The sequence below is a fragment of the Mustela erminea genome, chromosome 13 (genome assembly GCF_009829155.1).
Source record: "Mustela erminea isolate mMusErm1 chromosome 13, mMusErm1.Pri, whole genome shotgun sequence".
Classification (NCBI taxonomy): Eukaryota; Metazoa; Chordata; class Mammalia; order Carnivora; family Mustelidae; genus Mustela; species Mustela erminea.
Window position 1 is genome coordinate 65,875,649 of NC_045626.1, and position 19,970 is coordinate 65,895,618.

General features: G+C 48.4%; 4 protein-coding genes across 18 annotated transcripts in view; all 4 read right to left on the reverse strand.

Moving 5' to 3' along the window:
• Window positions 1–19,970, reverse strand: part of LOC116571642 (immunoglobulin lambda-1 light chain-like) — a 487,065-nt gene that overhangs the window by 300,657 nt on the left and 166,438 nt on the right. The window contains exons 1-2 of one of the 5 annotated variants that reach the window (XM_032309775.1): window positions 8,693–8,797; window positions 8,243–8,537 (exon numbers count right to left, since the gene is read on the reverse strand). The exons of the other annotated variants lie outside the window; for them this stretch is intronic. Of the exons in view, the coding sequence (XP_032165666.1) occupies window positions 8,243–8,537; window positions 8,693–8,738 (341 nt within the window). The 5' untranslated portion in view covers window positions 8,739–8,797. Of the gene's footprint in view, window positions 1–8,242; window positions 8,538–8,692; window positions 8,798–19,970 lie in introns of those variants that run through there. 5 annotated transcript variants of the gene reach the window in all.
• The window catches only part of LOC116571641 (immunoglobulin lambda-1 light chain-like), a 1,068,967-nt gene that overhangs the window by 292,694 nt on the left and 756,303 nt on the right, over window positions 1–19,970 (reverse strand). The gene's annotated exons all lie outside the window — the stretch shown is intronic.
• Window positions 1–19,970, reverse strand: part of LOC116571643 (immunoglobulin lambda-1 light chain-like) — a 569,629-nt gene that overhangs the window by 288,560 nt on the left and 261,099 nt on the right. The gene's annotated exons all lie outside the window — the stretch shown is intronic.
• The window catches only part of LOC116571638 (immunoglobulin lambda-1 light chain-like), a 1,139,351-nt gene that overhangs the window by 263,848 nt on the left and 855,533 nt on the right, over window positions 1–19,970 (reverse strand). The gene's annotated exons all lie outside the window — the stretch shown is intronic.

Consider the following 19,970-nt stretch of genomic DNA (forward strand, 5'->3'; position numbering starts at 1 on the left):
ACAGGTGCCTGTCTTGGCTTCTGCTGGTACCAGTAAGCATTTTTCCTCCCAATGTTGTCTCCCCCACACGTGATCTTGGCCGTCTGTCCCAGGTTCACTGATAGTGAGGGTGGCTGAGTCAGCACATATGAGGCCATGGAGCCTGCAAGAGAGAAGATGAGAGGTAGGTTGCAGCCAGAGTATCACCACCTGGACACTACCACCCCTGGTTTAAATCCCAGCGATTCTCTAGATAGTTCCCACCCTGATGTCCTCTTCGTTCTGGGGCCCATGCACCGGCCTTGTGGATAGAACGTTTGAACAAATGAGAACCATTCCTCCCCTTTCCCTGGGCAGGTGCAGCCTTTTTGGGGTCAGACAGAGCCAGTGACAACAGTGGGAAGAGATTACACCCGACTAGCCCCTCATCCCAAAGGACATTCATGAGATCTTGCCCCCCAGTGGCAGTCCACTGTTGAGCTCATAGTCAGGGCCAGGAGTGTTCCAGAACCCGGGGATAAGGGGGAATGTGAGCCTGGCCTCAGCACCTGTGCAGTGAGCCAGGACTCCGAGGAGGAGAGGGGTCCAGGCCATGGTGCAGGTCCCTTGATTTTGCTCCCTGAAGCTCAAGGCTGGGCAGGGTTCCTCCCAGCCCCCTCTTATCTGCTTGCTGGAGACACCTGCTGGTTATGCAAATGAGCCAGAGCTCAGGACTGCTGCTGAGATGCCTTGTGGTTTTAGAGATGCACTCAGTACTAAGAACACACACACACACACACAGAGAGAGAGAGAGAGAGAGAGAGAGAGAGAGAGAGAGAAATGGCCAGCTCCAAGGGACACAGAGATGGGAGGGCAGCTCCTGCAAACTCATGCTCAGCCCAGGTGATTCTCTTTCACCCTGTGTTCCCATAGTCTGCTGTCCAAACTCTATCCCTCTCCATGTCCTGACCTGGCTCCTGGGGAGGCATGGTCACAACTGAGCTGTGAGGTGGAATCTGTCTGCATTTTCCGAATCCATCATAGAATGTTTCCTCTATAGGTACTGAGGATCATATGTCAGTGTGTGTCTTACTCCTGGTTTACATTGTGAACATCAAAAAAGGAAAAAATTCCTCCCTTGCCAGGTGCACATGGAGTTTTAGGGAGCCATTGATGTGCTATAGGAGTCCGTGCCAATGGAGAGATCCTGGGGAAGGCCATAGATACTGTACCTCAGTATCCCCAGGGTGCCCTCCATGTCAGGGACAAACCCAGGGCTTGAGCAAGGATTCACAGTGACTGGTGAAGCAGGAATGGGGGTGGGGTGTAGCGTCATGAAGTCCTGGACCTGTGCTAGAGACAGAGACAAATTCCACAGGATAGAGATGAGAGACTCCAAGTCAGAACTTTGTATCCGAGCACAGGTGATGATAGTGTAGTAAACCTGTACCTTTACCTTCTGGTTTCAGGTCCTGGTAAGCAATCCTTTCAGGGCTCATGTCTCTGGGGTGGTGGGTGGTGATGGATGTCATTTTGGAGATGAACACTAGGGGATAGAGGAATCAGGGACTGTTTCACTTGATCTGGCTGCTGGACCACCACATAGTCTGATTATAGCTTCTGCTCCAAGGACAGAGCCGGTAGGACACTCAACCAACAAAATCTTATTCAGACCCAACTTGTTCTTCCATAGGTTTCATCCTGGGATATCAGTGCAAATAAGACACAAGTCTTTCTTGGGTTCCTGCCTTGGCAGAACAGCACTGGGGACACACCATCATCAACCCCATCTACCTGCATCTTGTCTTCTACAATCATTGAGAAGCCCCACTATTTCTCATTTCTGTCTAGGTCAGCACTGACCTTGTGTCCCAGAGCTAGCTCACAAATGTGTCATTTTTCTGGGGATCTTTCTGGGAAGTTCTGTCTGTGAATGAAAGAAACTGACTAGATTTATGAATGTTCTTTCCCTTGTCCCATGACTGATAGCTGGAGCTGCAGCAGCCATCCTGAGGTCTGTTGTCAACAACAAGACAAAGCAGAGTCTCCATAGTCACAATGGTGGGAGACACACTGAGAAGATTTGGGACCTCAGGGAATTGGCTGTACCTGGAGAACCACCATCTGACTTCAGACTTACTTCTGTCCTCCAGAAAATAGCTGCTTGAATGTTCATGCTTCCAACTGATATTGGTGTACATTGCATTAAAACTTCTGGTCCCGTGGGGATAATAACTAATACAAATCAATCAGTTATTTAAATGATAGGAGAACCTGGACAGTGTTGGGATTGTGCAGAGAATGAAATGACATCAGAAAAAATGACTGGCATATCAGGTGTCTGGAGAGGCTGGAGGAAGCTTCTCTGCAGAGGGGACTGTGTGGCTGCTTATGTGAAGCATATGCTGTCAGGATGGGAAAAGGGGACAAGAACTGAAGTGTGCTTGGAGTCTGTCCCTGTGGGCCAGAGTCTGGTTTGTGAGAGGATATGGGACAGTGAGGACCTTAGGTGTCTGTGATTCTATGCTAGTTGAGTTCCAAGGCGATATTTTCCCATAGGTTATAAAATCTGGCAGGTGTGGGTGATGTGTTAGAATTCTCATGTTATATGTTTCCCGGGAAGGTGAGTCACAAGAGGAGCCCCGTGTGAGCCTCCCTGCAAACTGAGTGGGAAGTAGGAGCCCGTTTGTAGCTGACAGTGACCTTGGCTTCTCCGTGACTCACCTATGTGTATGTGACACATGACATCCAATTCCTGTCACACACTCCTTTCTATCATATACTGATACACACACATATTTATGAATATACTTGTGAGTGCTTGTGCACATATATACTAATTGTGTCTGCTGTGCATATGTTGGAGATGTATTTGTGTACATGTATACCCATATGTATGATATATACACATATGTTTTCTGGAGATTTTGAACTCTGGATTGGTTGCCAAAGTTAGAGTTTTTGGGAATCTTTGCAGTTTTAGGAGACAGGAAGTTCCATTTTATCACCAATGGTAAGGTGTCCTCTGGGACACCCCTGCAGAAAGGGAAGTATAATTTCCGGTTGACGTCCTCTCTATGTGTGAGGACTCCTGTCAGTGTCCTGGGTAACAATGTGTATCTGACCCTCAGAATAAGAAACCTGCAGTCTGAGGAGATAGGTTGGATCATCCTGACAGCCTCTGAGGCCTGAAACTTTGACCTCTGCTGACCCGCAGGCCTGGTGTCCCCTTGAACCTCTCCATGGGTAGGCCCAGCCTCTGTCCTGCTCCTCCTGATGCAGCTCTGCTGCCCCCTGCTGGTGGTGGAGGACTCAAACCAGAGCCTTCCCTCCTGCAGGTCACCCCACAGCACTTCTCACTTGAGAAGGGGTGCAGACCAGAGTTCCCAGGCTCCCACAGGCAGCTGTCCCCACTTCTCTGCCCAGAACAGCACAGAAGGTCAGAAACATGGTGCACGAGGTAGGACAGGTGCGATTCCTGTACTTGTCCCAGGGTTGAAATGCGCTGGATAGCCTGCTGTCTTCTTTCAGAAAGGAGAGTGCAGGGTGTAGTGTAGTCCATTTGGAAAGGGTCAGTGTCCAGACAATCCTGTGTGATGTCCCACGACCACTAGGTTCCTGTGTATGTAGGAATCAGGACCGATGCTTCCTGCATCTCTATCTGTGTGGTTGGGTTTTCTAATCCCCGGGTGATGCCTCTGGTGCTAAATTCAGTTGAGCAGGCAGATCTTCATCTTACTCTCTAGTAATCCTGTATTTGCTACTATTATTGTTGTTCAGGCCTCATCTCCTGGAGCTCGATGTGGGAGGACCTGTAATGTAGCCTAATCTGTGGTTTTGTGGAACTGGGAGTCTGCTAATTCTGACTTGGATCCACTTGCTGATGATGCAGTTCACAGGGCCGATGAAAACTTTTCCTTGGATCCCACAGAGGAAGACAGGAGACTCCATCTCCACGGTCAGCTGGCTGAGATCACGTGGAGTCTCTCTAATTAGTAAGACTCTTACAATTTTATGTATCATCGGATGTAACAAAACAAAACAAAACAAAGACAGTGTTTCTTACTTGAGTGTAAGCTTCCCCATTCACAACCGCTGAAGCTAATGCCTAGAGAGACTAGCTTCCCAGGAAAAGAGAAGTGGGAGTGAGTCCAGGAGTGGAGTTCAGGTGTGCTGGATTCAGACCTTGGTCTCTGTGGGGCAGAGCTTGACCAGTGCATGCAGGAGTCTGAGGCCAGGCCTGGCTGTAGGGTTTGCATCCCAGGAATCACTGCCACCCCCAAACTGGCTGGTCTCTAAAGGAGCCCCGTCAACCTGTGCGTGAGGAGAGTCAGTGGGGTCATGTCCCGGATTAGGGCTGGAGAATCTGTGGGGATGGTGGAGGTTATTTGGCTGTGCTGCGGCCTGGTCTGGGACCCGCTGGCTCTGCTCTGTATTATTGCTTTCTCTTCTCTCCCTGAGTAGTTGGGAATAATGGGGTCTCATGGACACACTACTAGGGACAGCTGATTAGTGTATGGGACATTGGTTGTGCAGCTTCAGGAGCCTGTGGGACTCATTCTGGAGGGGCCCACCCTTACAGCATCCCCTGGGCAGAGCTCAGGGCCAGGGTCATGGGCAGAGTCCTGTGTGGGCTGAGCTTGTGTCAGTGCTTAGGGGCAGGACCTGGGGCTGTGAGGAGGGGGAAAGAGTGACGTGGGGGCATTTTGTAAGGGTCCAGGCCATAGTCAGGACCTCAGGTTTCTACCTAGTTGGTCTGCTGCTTAGCCTGGCTGCCCCAAATCTCTCTCATTCCCTTCCTAGTCCCCATGAGAATGCTCCTTTTCAGGCTGCTGGAAAGAATCTCTGCTTCTGTGTGGGCTTCACGGATCTGGTTCATGTGGAGAGGTGCTTAGCTCTGGGCTCCATAGGGGAACTCTTATCACTGTGTATTTGAAAATCTTAAAGGCTCAAGTGAGAAGGGCCATGTGAGGATATTTCTGTTAGTTATTCTCGTGCTATATGCTCTGTGAATATTTCTTCTTTTTTGTGTGTGTTAAATACATAATAGAAAATATTCCACCTTCATTATTTTTTCAGCTCGAATCATCTTCCTCGAATTTGTATCGGCTCCCTGAGAATGTTTCAGGTCCCACATTGTGGAGCAAAATTGGTGGGAATGTTCCCGAAAGTTTGCTTACGTTTTAGTGTCATTTCATATACTGTGGGGTTCTTTTTTTTTTTTTTTTAATGATTCTATTCATTCTTTATTTGTCAGAGAGTGAAAGAGAGCACAAGACCACATGAAATTCCCTGTGCCCTCCCTGCTGGCCACCTGTCCTTGGCTCCCTCTGTGGTGTTTCAGTAGCAGGGCTGTGGGGCTGGACAGAGCCCTCTGAATGTTACAGAAAACAGTTGATACAAGGAGGGTGGTTCTGTGGCCTCATTACCTTTCTAATCTTGCATAGTGTCCCCTCTGCATCCCCCAGAGGCACTGTGATCCCATGCTTCCCATGTCATTAGACTGTGGAACTTTCTCAGAATATTTGTTCATCATTCTGTCACTGAGGTGATGGAGGATTCTGTCGCAAGGGAGAGTTCCCCCACTGTGCAGGGACAGACCCAACTGAGGACTGAATTTAGTGCAGTTGGGGTGGGATGGGGAGGCATGAAGAGGACCTGTGCTAGAGACAAATTCTATAGGAGACAGATGAGAGACAATGAGACAGAATTTTACCTCAGTGTCTATCATACTGTGTCCTCAAAAAGAAATGGTAGTAACAATCAGGTGGATAACGTGACGTGTCTGGGGACAATGGTCAGCTTTCTTTTCCATCCAATATTGATCTTATTCAGTGGGCTCCATAGCAAAGGGTCGTGTTGTACAGCGCATGTTTATTTATCAGATGGTTGTTTATTCATGGGCTAGTCACTTTGGATTTAATTTTTATTACAACTCACATCTCCTAGAGCTTGGCATGGGAGGATTTTGAACTCTCCTGCCTGTGGTTTGGTGAATTGGGAATCAGCTAATTCAGACTTGGATATAATTGCACACGACACAGCTCACAGAGCATCTAAAAACTTTTCCTTGTGTACCCACAGAGGCAGACAGGAGACTCCAACACCAAGATTAGCTCGCTGAGACCCCATTGCATTTGTCTAATTAATTAAACTCATCAATATTTTGTATCATTTAATTTGAAAACAAGTGTTTCTCACAGCAGTATAAGCTTCCTTAATTCGCAGCAGGTAACGTGATTGCCCAGACAGGCTAGTTTCCCAGGAAAACAGAGGCAAGTGGGAGGAAGGGAGGGTGACTGCCCTGATCTGGTTGTGGAGAGTGTGTCTTGGTTACCTCTGACTCCTCCTGACAGGGACTCAAAGTAGGGGACACTGTCTGGGGTGTTTCATAATGACTGTCATAGTGCAGTTGTGTGTCTACAACACAACTGGGTGAACAGGAGTGTATGGACTCAGGAGATCCCCTAGGATACCCGGGACCGTGACGACAGTCATCAATTCAGCAGTGTCCAATTCAGCAGGTCTGATAATGGACCAGCCTTCCAGAGTGAACGTTTGGTCGTGGGGGACATCATGAGTAGATCAGGTATTTTCTGAGAGAGGGGGATATGGAGTGGGCAATGAAGAAGGTAATTCTAGACTCCATATTGACCTCAGGGTAGTGGTAGAAATAAATAAGATAAAAGTAATAAAGGTTTCTTCCTTATGTTGACATGAATAGGTTTGGTTATATTTTAATCACATGTTTCTGTTCTACTCCCCTGTTTCATCCCTTCATCATCTAACATCACAGATGCTAACAATAGTTAGCTTTACATCTCATTATTGAAGATATAGATTATCAAATGGCAGGGACAAACATAAAGATCACTATTGGACAATGATACACTTTTATCCTCTTGTGGGAAAGGGGTGAGCATGATTGTAACTGTTCACGGGATATTTTATCATGTTAGGTGGAGACATGGCTGCCAACATTCTCTTTATTTGGAGACTGTGGTTTGGGGGGCGTGGGTGGATTTCTGTGGATGAGGGATCATCTGTGGTGTCTTAAGTGTCACTGTTGACAGGCTGAGCTCTATTTCACAGAATTGTTGTCTGTCCATGTATCTGGATTGGTGTAAAGAGATATTCTTGCCCCGATATGGGGGGTGTAAGTGAGAAAGGATCCATTCTGGTCTCACTCCTGTGGTGGTTTTGTTTCTTGTGGCTACTTTGTAGGCAGTGACAACTGCCCCATTATCCACATTTGCCATCAAGAAGGATGTGACTGTCCAACTATCTGTCAGAACTCAGAAACCTAGTGTGTCTGAATATTTTTTCAATGTATAAAAATATAAGTAACAAACTGATCTGTCTGGAGATTGGACAAGTACGTTGGTGATTTGGGTGAGAAAGCCCAGCTCTGTGGGTACACAGTGGTCTCCTCAGGTCCCTGAGAACCCTGTCAGGCATGTTCACCCTCCTCCATTGTTCCTGGAAGCAGTCTCTGAGGAGGAGAAGTCCATGTGCAGGAAATCTGGAAGGAGTTGGGGAGCTCAGCTTGGGTAGAAGGAGAAGGGCCTGCAGTGAGATATCAGGTGCGGCCTCCTACCTGCGGGGAGATCTCAAGCTGGCACCATTCAGGACATCTGAACCTGAGGCAGGGCCTCGGGGTGCTGGCCTGAGGTGATCATTTACCTGAATCTCTCTGAGAAGGGTCATAACTTGGGAAGGCAGGTTTCTGAAGCAAAAGTACTTCCCAGTGAGGAGCCCCCCTGTGAGATGTCAGGGGTTCCAGGCAGTAGTGGGTGGGTGTGTGAGCCCAGAGGAGGGGATGTGGGTGACCCCTCTGTCTACTGTGCCCATCCTCTCCACTCAGGTGGCTCCCACTGATGGCTTCAGGGTTTTAGGATCCCAGCTTCTCTGGGAAATTTGGACTCTAATCCTGGTCCGTTGTGTGACGAGTGGCCCATAGCACAAGGAAAATGCAGAGATCATGAGCACTGGACAAAAGGCTCCCTCTGTTTTTCCTCCACTGAAGCCCTCTGGCCCACATTCACACACAGGCCCAGAGAGCAGGGTAGTCTGGTGCAGCCAGGTAAATGGTCTCCTGACCCAATGGGTGCAGGACTGCCTGAGAGCAGTGTGGGGGAGGATCTCTGGAAGCCTCAGACCTGGGTGCCTGGGCCAGACCTGCTCAGGGCTTTTCTATGGTCCTTCTGGGGCTGGAGGAGTGTGCATTGCAGTCAGGGAAGTGGGTTTTGTCTCACTTTCCCACCTGCCTGTGTCACTGTGAGCATTACCACTGCTGTCGTAGGACTGACAATAGTAGTCAGCCTCATCCTCATCTCGAGTCCCGCTGATGGTCAGGGTGGCCGTGTTTCCTGATTTAGAGGCTGAGAACCGGTCAGAGATCCCTGAGGGTCGCTCATTATTTTTATTAATCACAAGCACAGGAGCTTGTCTTGGCTTCTGCTGGTACCAATATGCGTATCTTTCCCCCAATACATCTCCAGAGCAGGTGATTGTAGCTGTCTGTCCCTGGGTCACCGACACAGAGGGCGGCTGAGTCAGCCCACTGGAGGCCACGGAACCTGAAAAGACAGGATAGGAGAGGTTGGTGTGAGGTCCAGGGGCTCATTCCCAGGGACCCAATATAGAATCAGTGTTGGTGCTGTGCTCAGAGTTTGGAGCAGGCCCAGCTCAGGTCCCATGAAGTCTGAGCTTGTGTGTAGGGCCTGGGTCACACCTGTGCAGAGAGTGATGATGGGGAGCAGGAAAAGGGTCCAGGCCATGGTGGAGATGCCCAGAGCTCTGCCTCCAGAGACCCCACAGCAGGGCAGACTCAACCAGGCTTCTCTTATTCCCTCCAGGGCCACGGGGCAGTGATTGCTAGTATTTATGCAAATATATTTCCTCCATGCTTTCTGCCTGGATTACTCACTTGTGAGATCAGAATGGGTGGCTGAGGAGGAAGCCAAGAGCTCCTGGCTTTCTTCTTGGAGCTTTCTGGTAGAAAATCAACCTTTTTTTTTTTTTTTTAAAGATTTTATTTATTAATTTGACAGAGAGAAATCACAAGTAGATGGAGAGGCAGCCAGAGAGAGAGAGAGAGAGAGATAGGGAAGCAGGCTCCCTGCTGAGCAGAGAGCCCGATGCGGGGCTCAATCCCAGGACCCTGAGATCATGACCTGAGCCAAAGGCATCTGCTTAACCCACTGAGCCACCCAGGCGCCCTCAACCTTGGTTTCTAAGGTTTGGTTTCAATAGTGAAATTCCTGGGATCTGATACTATGACTCTGTCTGAAACCTCTGTGCCTGAGGTCTACATTGGTCTGGCTCAGGGCCTTGCAGGGTCCTGGACATGGGGTTAGCTGGCCCTCTGAGTGTGCAGACAACCCCTGATTCAGGATCAGTGCTCCTGTGGCCTCATTACCAACCTGTTCCTGCCTCAGATCTCCCGTCTGGCCCCCACTGCACTCTGGTCCCTGCTTGCCATGTCATCACATTGGGAAACTCTCTCATTCTGGGGTTCCTACATGCCTTTCTACCTGGGAGTTGACTTGTTAACCAACCAGCAGCTGTTGGAGATTCCTCACAATATCTCATGTATTGACACAGGCTATTTTCATCCCTGTGACAGCCCTCATCCCACAAGAGAGCAGAAATTGGCCACCACAATTATTTTCATCATGGGTTCATGTAAACATGTAAAGGGCATGACAAATCTTTGGAAGCTTCCTAGTCTTTGTGTGAGTCCCCGAGGTCACACAATCCCACCTGGCATGGGATTACTGCCAATTACTAATTGGCAGTTAATATTTGGCACTAATGGAATCATCTGACCCCTTTAATCAATGCTTTGGAGTTGTCACTCCCTCATTGATTGGTTACCATCTCAGCACAAGAGGGATTACTCTTTATCTGCCTTCCTTTCCCATTCCCTCTCATTGTTTTCACTGTTGGTGCATCTGTCTGTCTGTCCATGACTACTGAGTTATTTTCTTCCAAGTCATTAACACTGGAAGGCCCCAGGTGGGCTTGGGGGTGGGATAATTCATGATGTGGGTTTGGATATTATCTGGGCTTGAGACAGTGTCCCTGTAGCAGGCAGATGCTGTCATTGCACAAGGACAGCTTCAGGGACCAGAGCTCCAGCCTGAGAAGGGAGCATCCATTTCTCTCTGGAGACAGTCTTAAAAGGACATTGCTGATGCCTTTTCCAGGGACCAGGGGCTTACTGGTCCCTGCTTTCCCTCTTTTAGCTGCTCCCAAGCAAGGAGCTGCAGCCTGGAAGAGGGAAAGGTGAGCTGAGGGTGATTGGTCATGACCTGCACAGAGGAGTCAGTGCCTGGGAACACTGGTGGGCCATAAGAGGACCTGCATATCCCACCCAGTGTGTTAGGTCTCCCATCAATATTCTGTGTGTCTGACCCTCAGAATAAGGTCCCTGCAGCCTGAGAAGATAGAATGGACCATCCCAACATTCTCTGGGGACTGAACCCTGGACCCCTGCTGACCCCCAGGCCTGGCATCCTGCGCAGCCCCAAACTCTGTCTTGCTGCCCCTGCTGAAGCTCTGCTGTCCCCTGCTGCTGGTGGAGGGTTCAGTCCAGGGAATTTCCCCTTGCAGGTCACTGAACAGCACCTGTCACCTGAGAAAGGGTGTGGACCAGTGTTTCCAGCCTCCCAGAGGCAGCTGCGCTCCCTGCCCTGCCCAGCCCAGCACACACAGGTCACATACACGGTGCAGGAGGCAGGACAGGTGCGATTCCTGTATTTGTCCTAGGGTTGAAGTGCCTGGCCTAGTCCGCTATCTTCTTTCAGAAAGGAGAGTGCAGGTTTCAGTGTAGTGCATTGAAAAGTGTCGATACTGACACAATCCTGATGTCCCAAAGGCACCAGATTCCTGTGTATTTAGGAATAAAGATGATACATCTTGCATCCGTATATGATAGAATACATGAAAAAGGAGCACACAGTGGAAGATAAAGAATTGAGTAGAATATGACTCATGTGGTGTATTCCAGACGTCTCCAGGGAAAGATATTGAAAGTGAGAACATTGGTTAACTAGTGAGAAGTGGGTGGGGCGAGGGGAAGGAAGGGAGGAAGGAAGGGAGATGCAGAGTGAGTAGGGGCGCTGGGGTAAGGGGATCTCCTTGAACACACTCTCACGCGTGGCTCAGCCTGCCTGGGCTCTCCTCACAGTGCTAGTGGCATCACCTCCATCTCTCCTGGCTAGAGCTTATCACCTGTTTCAGGTGCTCCCTGTGTTCAATAATAAGTTGCTCATCAGGCCCAAGAGATTCCTCCAATGAGACAATGGGACTAAAGGATTTCTATTCCTGAGGACTCTGCTACGGCCACAAGCTACATCAGAACTTCTGACAAAAATGTTCATTCCTGGCCTCAGGATCACCTGGCAATCTGTGAAGCCAGAAATCACTGTTGAGGAACAATGCAGAAGGAGACACTCACTCTTGACACTTTCCTTACTCACTTCTACAGGACAAGAGCTGACCAGTGGTCTCTTACTGTGTCCCCGATCCTGTTATAAACTTGACAAATAGTAAACTTGACAAATAGTAATTTCCACGAATGGAATCCTTTGACCCCTTTAACCAACTCTTTGTAGTTGTCACTCCCTCACTGATTGGTTACCATCTCAGCACAGGAGACAATGCTCCTTTCTGCCTTCCTTTTCCAGTTCCTCTCATTGTTTTCACTGTCTGTCCATCTGTCTGTCTGTCCGTGCCTACTGGGTTATTTTCTTCCAACTCATCCACACCAGAAGGCCCCAGGTGGGTCCTTTGGAGGTGGGATGATTCATTGTGTGGGTTTGGATATTATTTCCCTACCATCCTCTGGACTACAATGTATGTGGTGAGGAAAATCCCACTAGAGGGACCTGTGGGAGTCCTTTTTTGGGACACAATCTCTGCAAAACTTTGGTAGAAAACAATCCTTTACTGGAGTGATTAAGAGGGGCCTGTGATTCCCTGTGCCCACGAGGTACTTGAAAGAAGTCACTGCAAGTCTGAGACCTGCTGTACGCCTCTCCTCCTGCTCCTCTTTTACTCTTGCCTGCTCTGTCTCTAGAGAAATAGCCACCTTCTCTCCTCCTACCCTCGTGGGAGTTTCCAGGCTATGGGCAGTCCCTGGAATTTCCATCTCGGAGTGCCTCACTCACTAAGGGGACCAGGCCAGAGTTCCTGGGATCCAGCATCACAATTCTTCCCAACCCTGCTCAGGTCTATGCCCAGAGACCAAGGTTACCTTAATCAATACAGATGCTCAATGTTAACACAGAAGCGTGGGTGTGTGTGAAAGACGTTGCTTTTCAGATATCAGAAAATCCATGACGGAGCTCAACATGTCCAGTAAGCTGTCCCCTCTCCCATTATATGTATTTGAGATGGATCACTCACAGGGATGAGATTCAGAGGAGTCAAATTTATCACGTTGGTGCACCCCCTTCACCATGCCTTGCTGTTGTACCAGTAGCTGTGTTTCTGGGCAGAACCTGGAAAAGTCCTATAGGTGGCATGTGGACTCATTCTTGGCACCAAATATTGAGAACTGAGTACAGATGGAGAGACCCAAGCCATGCTCTATGTTGGTCCTGGCAGAGACATTTTAACATGCATTCTGTTTTCCTACTACACCACAGCTCTGCACCCATCATGGGCTTAAGACTCTGTGGCATACCTCCCTCGTGGACCAAATGTTTCCTTTTGAACCTTCAATACTGGCAAGCATCCTATTATGCTTCATGATGAAATTATCATGATGGTATTCACTCAACCAACCTACTTGGTAATCTGCAGAACTCAGAGATCTCTGTCCATTCTCTGAGCAGAGACCTGTTATGGATGCACAGAATCTGATGGTTCATCAGATCCCATGGGGTCATCTCAGACCACCCACTCTCTCATGGTCATTTTCCTGTCTGGGCTGATCTGGTCTTTCCCAGCAGTATGGCAAACTAAAGAGCATGTTCTGTTTTCAAAATGACCTAAATTCGTCCCTGTGTCTGTCTCTTTGTAGAGAGATCTTGGGATTTTGTGCAGGATGACAGGGTTTCCAGGGAGAGTCAAAGGTCTCAGGGCCCTGGAGAGGAGGATGCAGCAGCTCCCTCTGTGTCTCCATGGTGAACAGGAGAGGGAGGTGGGAGGTTTTAGCCTCAATTCCCCTTTGGGTGTATCGCTGTGGCTTAACCATATTGACCATCGATTTTATGGCTGTCACTGCAGTGATACTCAGCCTCATCCTCAGACTGGATGTCAGAGATGGTTAAATAGCGGTCAGCTCGAGAGCTGGATCCTGAGAGGCGACTGGGGATCCCGTCCCCCTTGCTGTGTCTTCCGTCACTATTAACCTTCATCAAATACCGAGGGGCCTTCCCTGGTCGCTGTTGATATCAGAGAACATAGTAATTGCTGTGCTCCCTGCTCAGGGTGCAGGTGAGCTTGACTGAGGCTCCCAGGGAGGCAGATGCAGATGGAGGCTGAGTCAGCACAGGCAGAGCACAGAAACCTGGAAACACAAAACACAAGAATGATGCTGAATGAACTGGACACTGGACGGTGTTCCCTGGGCATTGTACTTGGAGGGAAATGACAAAGAGGTGGAACCCTGACCTGTGACAATAATAAAGGGTAGAAGGTAGAAGGGAACCCAGTCCATGGTAGAGGGGAATTGCGTAGAACTCTTCTCTGGGGCTGTGCTCCTGGGACTGAAGTCTTCAAACTCCCATCTTATCCTCTGTTTTTGCAGCTCAAGGAAGGTGGGGCATCAGATGCAAATCTACTTTCCATTCTTCGGTTGGTCTGTGTGAGCTCTTGTATGAGTCCTGAGCTAAATAGCCTCATATTGGTAATTTCCTGAGGTTAGAAATAGGAGCAGGTGTGGGTTTCTAAAGTGGAGAGTTGATTTTACACAAGAATCATCAATGGAAGCATCAGTCATTCCCTTTGCACTTGAGCACAGCCCAGGGGATTTGGACTTACTGGGGTCTGAAAACAAGACCCACAGTGCCCCCCTGGGCGCCCTGGGATGAATGTCACCCTATGTGCATTGTTAGTTTAACAAAATGACTACTTCTGAGTCCTCAGTAGGTTTTAAACCTTTGCGAGTGTGTACGGGTTCCACTGAGTGAGGCACAATAAAAATAGTAGCCCTATGCTCAAGGCCCAATTTTCCTCCAGTCTTTTAAATGAAGGATTTAACATTGAGAGATTACATGGTTTTCTCATTTCTCATTTGCCATGACAGTGATGAGTAAGTCCAGCTTCCAATCCAGGAGATGTCCCAGAGCCTGCCCTTCCAATCCCTGCCCTGCACCGACCCCTCACCATGCTCCCTCTGCCCTCATCCCAAAGCTACTGAGACCTTCTGGTTATCACCCTCTCTCCTTTATTCCAGTCTATGTCCTCCCAGGTTCTGTGCTGACGATAATCAGATATTCATGATGGTGTTGTCTCTGTTTCCCAAGGAAAAACAGCCTCCTGGCTCTGAGTCTATGCTGGAGGGACAGTTACCCTAAGGAAACCTTATGTATTTACCTTCTCTGTCCATGGCTCCTACAGGGCATGAAAACCTGTGTGCCATCAAATGTGGGTAGTCCCAATAGAGAAGTGTTGTCGTTCAGGGGGACCCACCAGATTTCAAAGACATAGCATTAAAAATAAGTTAAAAAATATTTTTATATGTACTTCATATTGTTGTGATAATTTCACAAAACTGATCTAAACAAAGTGTGCTTTGAAAACAAGTTCTGCTCATTTCTTCTCATTTTTTAAAATGTGGGTGCTAGAAAACTTTAAATTATGAATATGGTTGGAATGTTATTTCTGTTGGATGGGCTGCTCTGCAAAGTCCCAGTAGCAGTCACTTGCTTTTGAAAAAGGAGACAGAAGCTTCTGGAACATTAAGAAGGGGTCATGTCTTAGCCTGAAAGCACAAATGTCCATAGGTTGGTGATGAGCCCACAGGGATTTCGGGATCAGAATCCCTTGGTTTGCTGCTGGGTTGGCCACTTTCTAGCTTTGACCTCAGGCAATTTACATATCCTACCTCCCTCACCTTCTGCTTCTATGAATTGGGGTGATAATCAGAATTTTTTTGTAGAATACTCATGATGTAAAAATTTAATAAATGGGAAGTGCTTGGAATAGTGCCTCATGTGGTAGGCACATAAATCTTTACTCCTCCTGCTCCTCTTTACTCTTTATAAATCTTTACTACACACACACACACACACACACACACATCCAGGCCCTCAGAGGCACTATCCTTTGCACAGGTCACAAGGGGCATACCTCTCAGGCTGCCATCCTCCTCACTGGGTCATGGGCCCAGGTACATGGTCCTAGTTCTCCAAGAGAGACATCACAGTATGTCCCAGCAGAACTAGAGCAGAACTACTTCCTGCTTCTTCAGACCTTGTGATATGTGTCATGTCATCCCCATTGTCTCACTAGAGTTGGTCCTACCTGTGATGTCCTTGTTCTGGGAGGGAGAACGTAGCTCTGCAGATACTACAAACCTGACCTACATAGGTTGCCAGTCAGTGTGTGTCCTGTGCCCCGACCACAGAGGGTAGCACAGAGGCCTCGGTGGGCAGGGGAGAGTTGATGGGACTCAGGGCTGGGGCTGGTGGCACTGAGGGAAAAGAGGCTCAGGCAGAGAGACTGGGGCTCCTCACACTGATCCCTCTAGGAGTCAGAGAAGCACAATGGGGATTAAACAGGCTCTAGACATGTCATGTCCACAGCAGAGCTGAGATGGGCTCAGAAGGCCCTACACATACGGCTGGAGGAGAAGCAGATTCTCTTGGTGTCCTGGGGGAACTCCTTCCGGGAGGCAGCAGGTACTGTACCCCACCTCTTGATGATGATGATCCTTGTCTCACTTCTGACCTACCTGGGAGAATATAGAGACCAGAAGTTCGACATTTGCTCACTCTGGTGATAATCAGAGGGCAAGGATGGAGCCTGGATATCCAGACATACAGATGGGTCATTAGGAGACAGTCAGGGCTTTTTCTGGGTTTGTTAATTATGCCCCACCTGATCCCTGAGAGCTTTGTGGTACCCATGCTACCTGCAGAATCCCCCAAGGGGAGGGAGTGCCCAACCATGGCAGGGACACTTGTGGGTTGAATTATGTCCCACAGCTCCCAAGTGCATGTTTGAGTCCTCACCTCCAGCATCTCTCACTGGGCCATGATTTCAGTATAGGACCAACGCAGATGTAATTCCTTAAATTCAGATGAGGTTGCACTGGAGTAGGCTGGACCCTATTCCAATTCGACTGGGGTCCTTATGAGAGCAACAGTTTGGAGACACATTCTGACAGGGGAGGTCACCCTCTGAAATTAGAGAAGGAATCTATAAGACCGGGAATTCCAAAAATTGCCAGAGAACCACCAGGTGCTGTAAGAGAAGATGAAACAGATTCTCTTCACAGCCTACAAAACAACAAGCAATCTGCCGTTGCCTTGTTCTCAGACTGCTGACCTCCAGAACAGTGAGACAATACATTTCTGATCTCAGCTCTTTCCCCCCAGTTTGTGGGGCTCTTTTCTCCCAGCCCCAGCAAACTAATGTAGTGACCCATAAGAAGTCTGATTTCCCCACAACACCAGCATGGCTGGGCTCCTTCCAGTTGCTTTAGTCTCTCTTATCACAGCAGCAGAAGATGGGCCTCAGCCAGGTGCTTTCTTCTTCAAGAGTGTCTGATTCTCCTCCCCTGAGGACTGTCTCAATTCCCCCAGACAGCACAGAGTCTGTCCTATAACCCAAGACTCCTGCTGGGATCCCATATGACTGTGGTCTGTCCAGGGCTGGCTCAGGGGCCTCAAAGGAGCCTGGCCATAAGGCTGACCTGGTTCATCTGGGACATGCAGAAAACACCTGATTCAGGGAAAGGTGATCCCGTGGCTTCCTTACCTTCCTCCTGCTGCTTCAGTTCCCCTCTGTATCCCCCACAGACACCATGTTCCCATCCTTGGCATGTCGTCAGAATGGAAACTCTCATTCTGAGGTTTGTTCATCACTTACAAAAGTGGGTGCTTACCTGTTAACCACCTGTTGCTGCAGATTCATCAGGATTTCTAGTCTATTTACACATAATGCTGCTGTCTCTCGATAGCCCCAATCCCACAGCCGACCAGCAATTGGCATTGTCAGCCATTTCATTCCTCTTAATTTTTTCATCAATGTTTCATGGGAACATATGAAAATATATGAGAAACAACTTCAAGGTTTGTGATCTTGTAAGGATCCACACAATCACATGTTCCCATATGCTGTAGCTCAAGGGCGTGAGCTATGGTCCCTGCAGCCATGAAAGTCATGTCACTCTGGAGACAGTCTCACAAGGAGGCAGTAGATGCTTCTTCCAGGAACCAGGGACCCCAAGTTCTCTGCCTCCTGCCCCCTGAGATAGTCTGAAAAAAGGAGCTGCAGCCCCAGGTCTGAGTTGGGGTGGAGTTGGGGAAGGAGAGGCAGAGTGTGAGTCATCGGGTGTCTCTGGTTGTGCCCAGCACGGAGGAGTCAGTCCCTGGGAACACTGGTGGAGAGAGAGGGGACCTGAATTTCCCAGGTGAGGTGCTCACTGTTTCAGTACTCTTGTCAGTGTCCTGGGTGACACTGTGTGTCTGACCCTGAGAGCATGGTCCTTGCAGCCTGTGGAGTTAGGGTGGTTCATCTTGAAAGCCTCTGAGGACTGAACCACAGACAACCCGCTGACCCCCAGGCCTGCCATCTCTGTAAGTCTCCCCCCTTGGCAGCCCTAGCCTCTGTTCTGTGGCTCCTGATGCAGCTCTGTTGCCCCCTGCTGGTGGAGAAGGACTCAGGCCTGAAGCTTCCCTCCTGTGGATCACCCCAGAGCACCTGTCACCTGAGAAAGGGTTTGGACCAGGGTTTCCAAGGTTCCACAGGCAGCCGCCACTCTGCCGTCTCGGCCTAGCACAGAAGGTCACATACAAGGTGCAGAAGGCAGGGCAGGTGCGATTCCTGTACTTGTCCCAGGGTTGTAATGCCCTGGAGAGCCCACTGTCTTGTTTCAGATAGGAGAGTGCAGGCTTCACTGTAGGGCATTTGAAAAGGGTCAGTGTCCAGACAATCCTGTGTGATGTCTCACAGCCACCAGGTTCTTATGTATTTAGGAACCAGGACTGATGCTTCCTGCATCCCTATCCATGTAGTTGGGTCATTAGAGTGACAGGAGATGCTTCTGGAGCTTAGTTCAGTTGAATGGGGAAAATTTTACTCTAATTACTGCTATTTTTGCTACTATTAATTTTATTACAACTCACATCCTGTGAAGGTTGTTGTGGGAGAATTTTAAACTACTCTGTCTGTGGTTTGGTGCAATTGGGAATCTGCTAATTTGGGCTTGGGTAAAATTGCATGTGATGTGGTTTACAGAACAGCTGAAAACTTTTCCTTGTGTGCCCACAGAGGCAGACAGGAGAGTTCAACACCAAGGGTAACTCACTGAGACCCCACTGCATTTGCCTAATAAGTTAAACTCTTCAGTGTTTTATGACATTAATCTGATGAAGAGTGTTTCTCACATCAGTAGAAATTTCCCCATTTCACAGTAGGTGAAGTGAGTACCCAGAGAGGCTAGTTTCTCAAGAAAACAGAGGACAATGAGGTGAGTCCAGGAGTGGAGCTCATGTGTGCTGGATTCAGACCCTGGTCAGAGCAGAGCCTGACCAAGGCAGGAGGGATGGGTGTGACTGCCCTGCTCTGGGAGTGTGTCATGGGTCCTTCTGACTCTGCCTGGCAGGGATTCAAAGTAAGGGTACTGCCCAGAGTATTTCATTATGACTGTCATGGGGCAATTGTCTGTCTGCAAGACTATCGGGAAAAGCAGGAACATAGGGATTTAGGAGATCCCCTAGCATACCCCAGGACTGTGATTACAGTCACCAATTCACCACAACCCAATGCAGCACGTCAGATAATGTACCCATCTTCCAGAATGAATGTTTGGTGGTCGTAACTGGTGAGGATCAGGACATGCTCAGGTATTTGCTAAGGGAAGGGGCATATAGAGTGAGCAGTGAAGAAGGTAATTATAGACACCACACTGACCACACTGTAGTGGCAGAAATCAGCCAGATAAAAGTAGCATGTGTCTTCTTTATGTGGACATGAATATGTTTGGATATATATGTTGTGGTGGATTCCACATTAAAACCTGTTAAACCCCTACGGCCTGCCTGGGCCTACTTAGCCATAGTGACTCCATGTTGTCTAAGTAGTCATTTTGTTGTTTAATAAATGCTTCAACAGTCACTGTTACCAGTTCCGGGTAACCCTTGCTCAAACACATACCTCAAACAGGACCATTTTGTTGTATTGGTTCCGGGTAACCATTACTAAAACACACAGGTAGGACACATCCAATCAGACAAAGCCACATATGTGGAGGTCTGCAGTTGTGCCCTATAAAAACTAGCCTGTAAGACCAAGAGGGGTCGCTCTCTTCAGAGGGGTCCTGGCCGGTCAGTCTGACTTCTAACGCTTGACACAGAATGAAGGTTTACATAATTTTCACTTTGTCTCAGCCTTGATCCCCTGGCCAGTCAGTCTAACTTCCAATGATTGTTATAGAATAAGGCTTTGCATAAATTCACTTTGTCTCTGTCTCATTCCTTTGATAACGGACCCAACAATATATTCATCAGAAGTTTCTGTTTTGTTCTCATGTTTCATCCCATTATCATCTAATAAAGCATTGTTACCAATAGTGAATGCTATATCTCAATATTGAAGTTGTAGGGTATCAAATCAGTTGGGACAAAAAATAAAGATCATTAGGAGACAAAGATGTATTTTATATCCTCTTGTGAGGAGAGAGTGAGCATGTTTGTAACAGTTTCCTGGAGAGTTTTATCATGTTAGGTGGAAACATGGCTGCCCACATTCTCTTTACTTGGTGTTTAGGTTAATGGGGAACTTGTTAGATTTCAGGTGGATGAGGGGGGACTGTGGTGTCTTATTAAGTG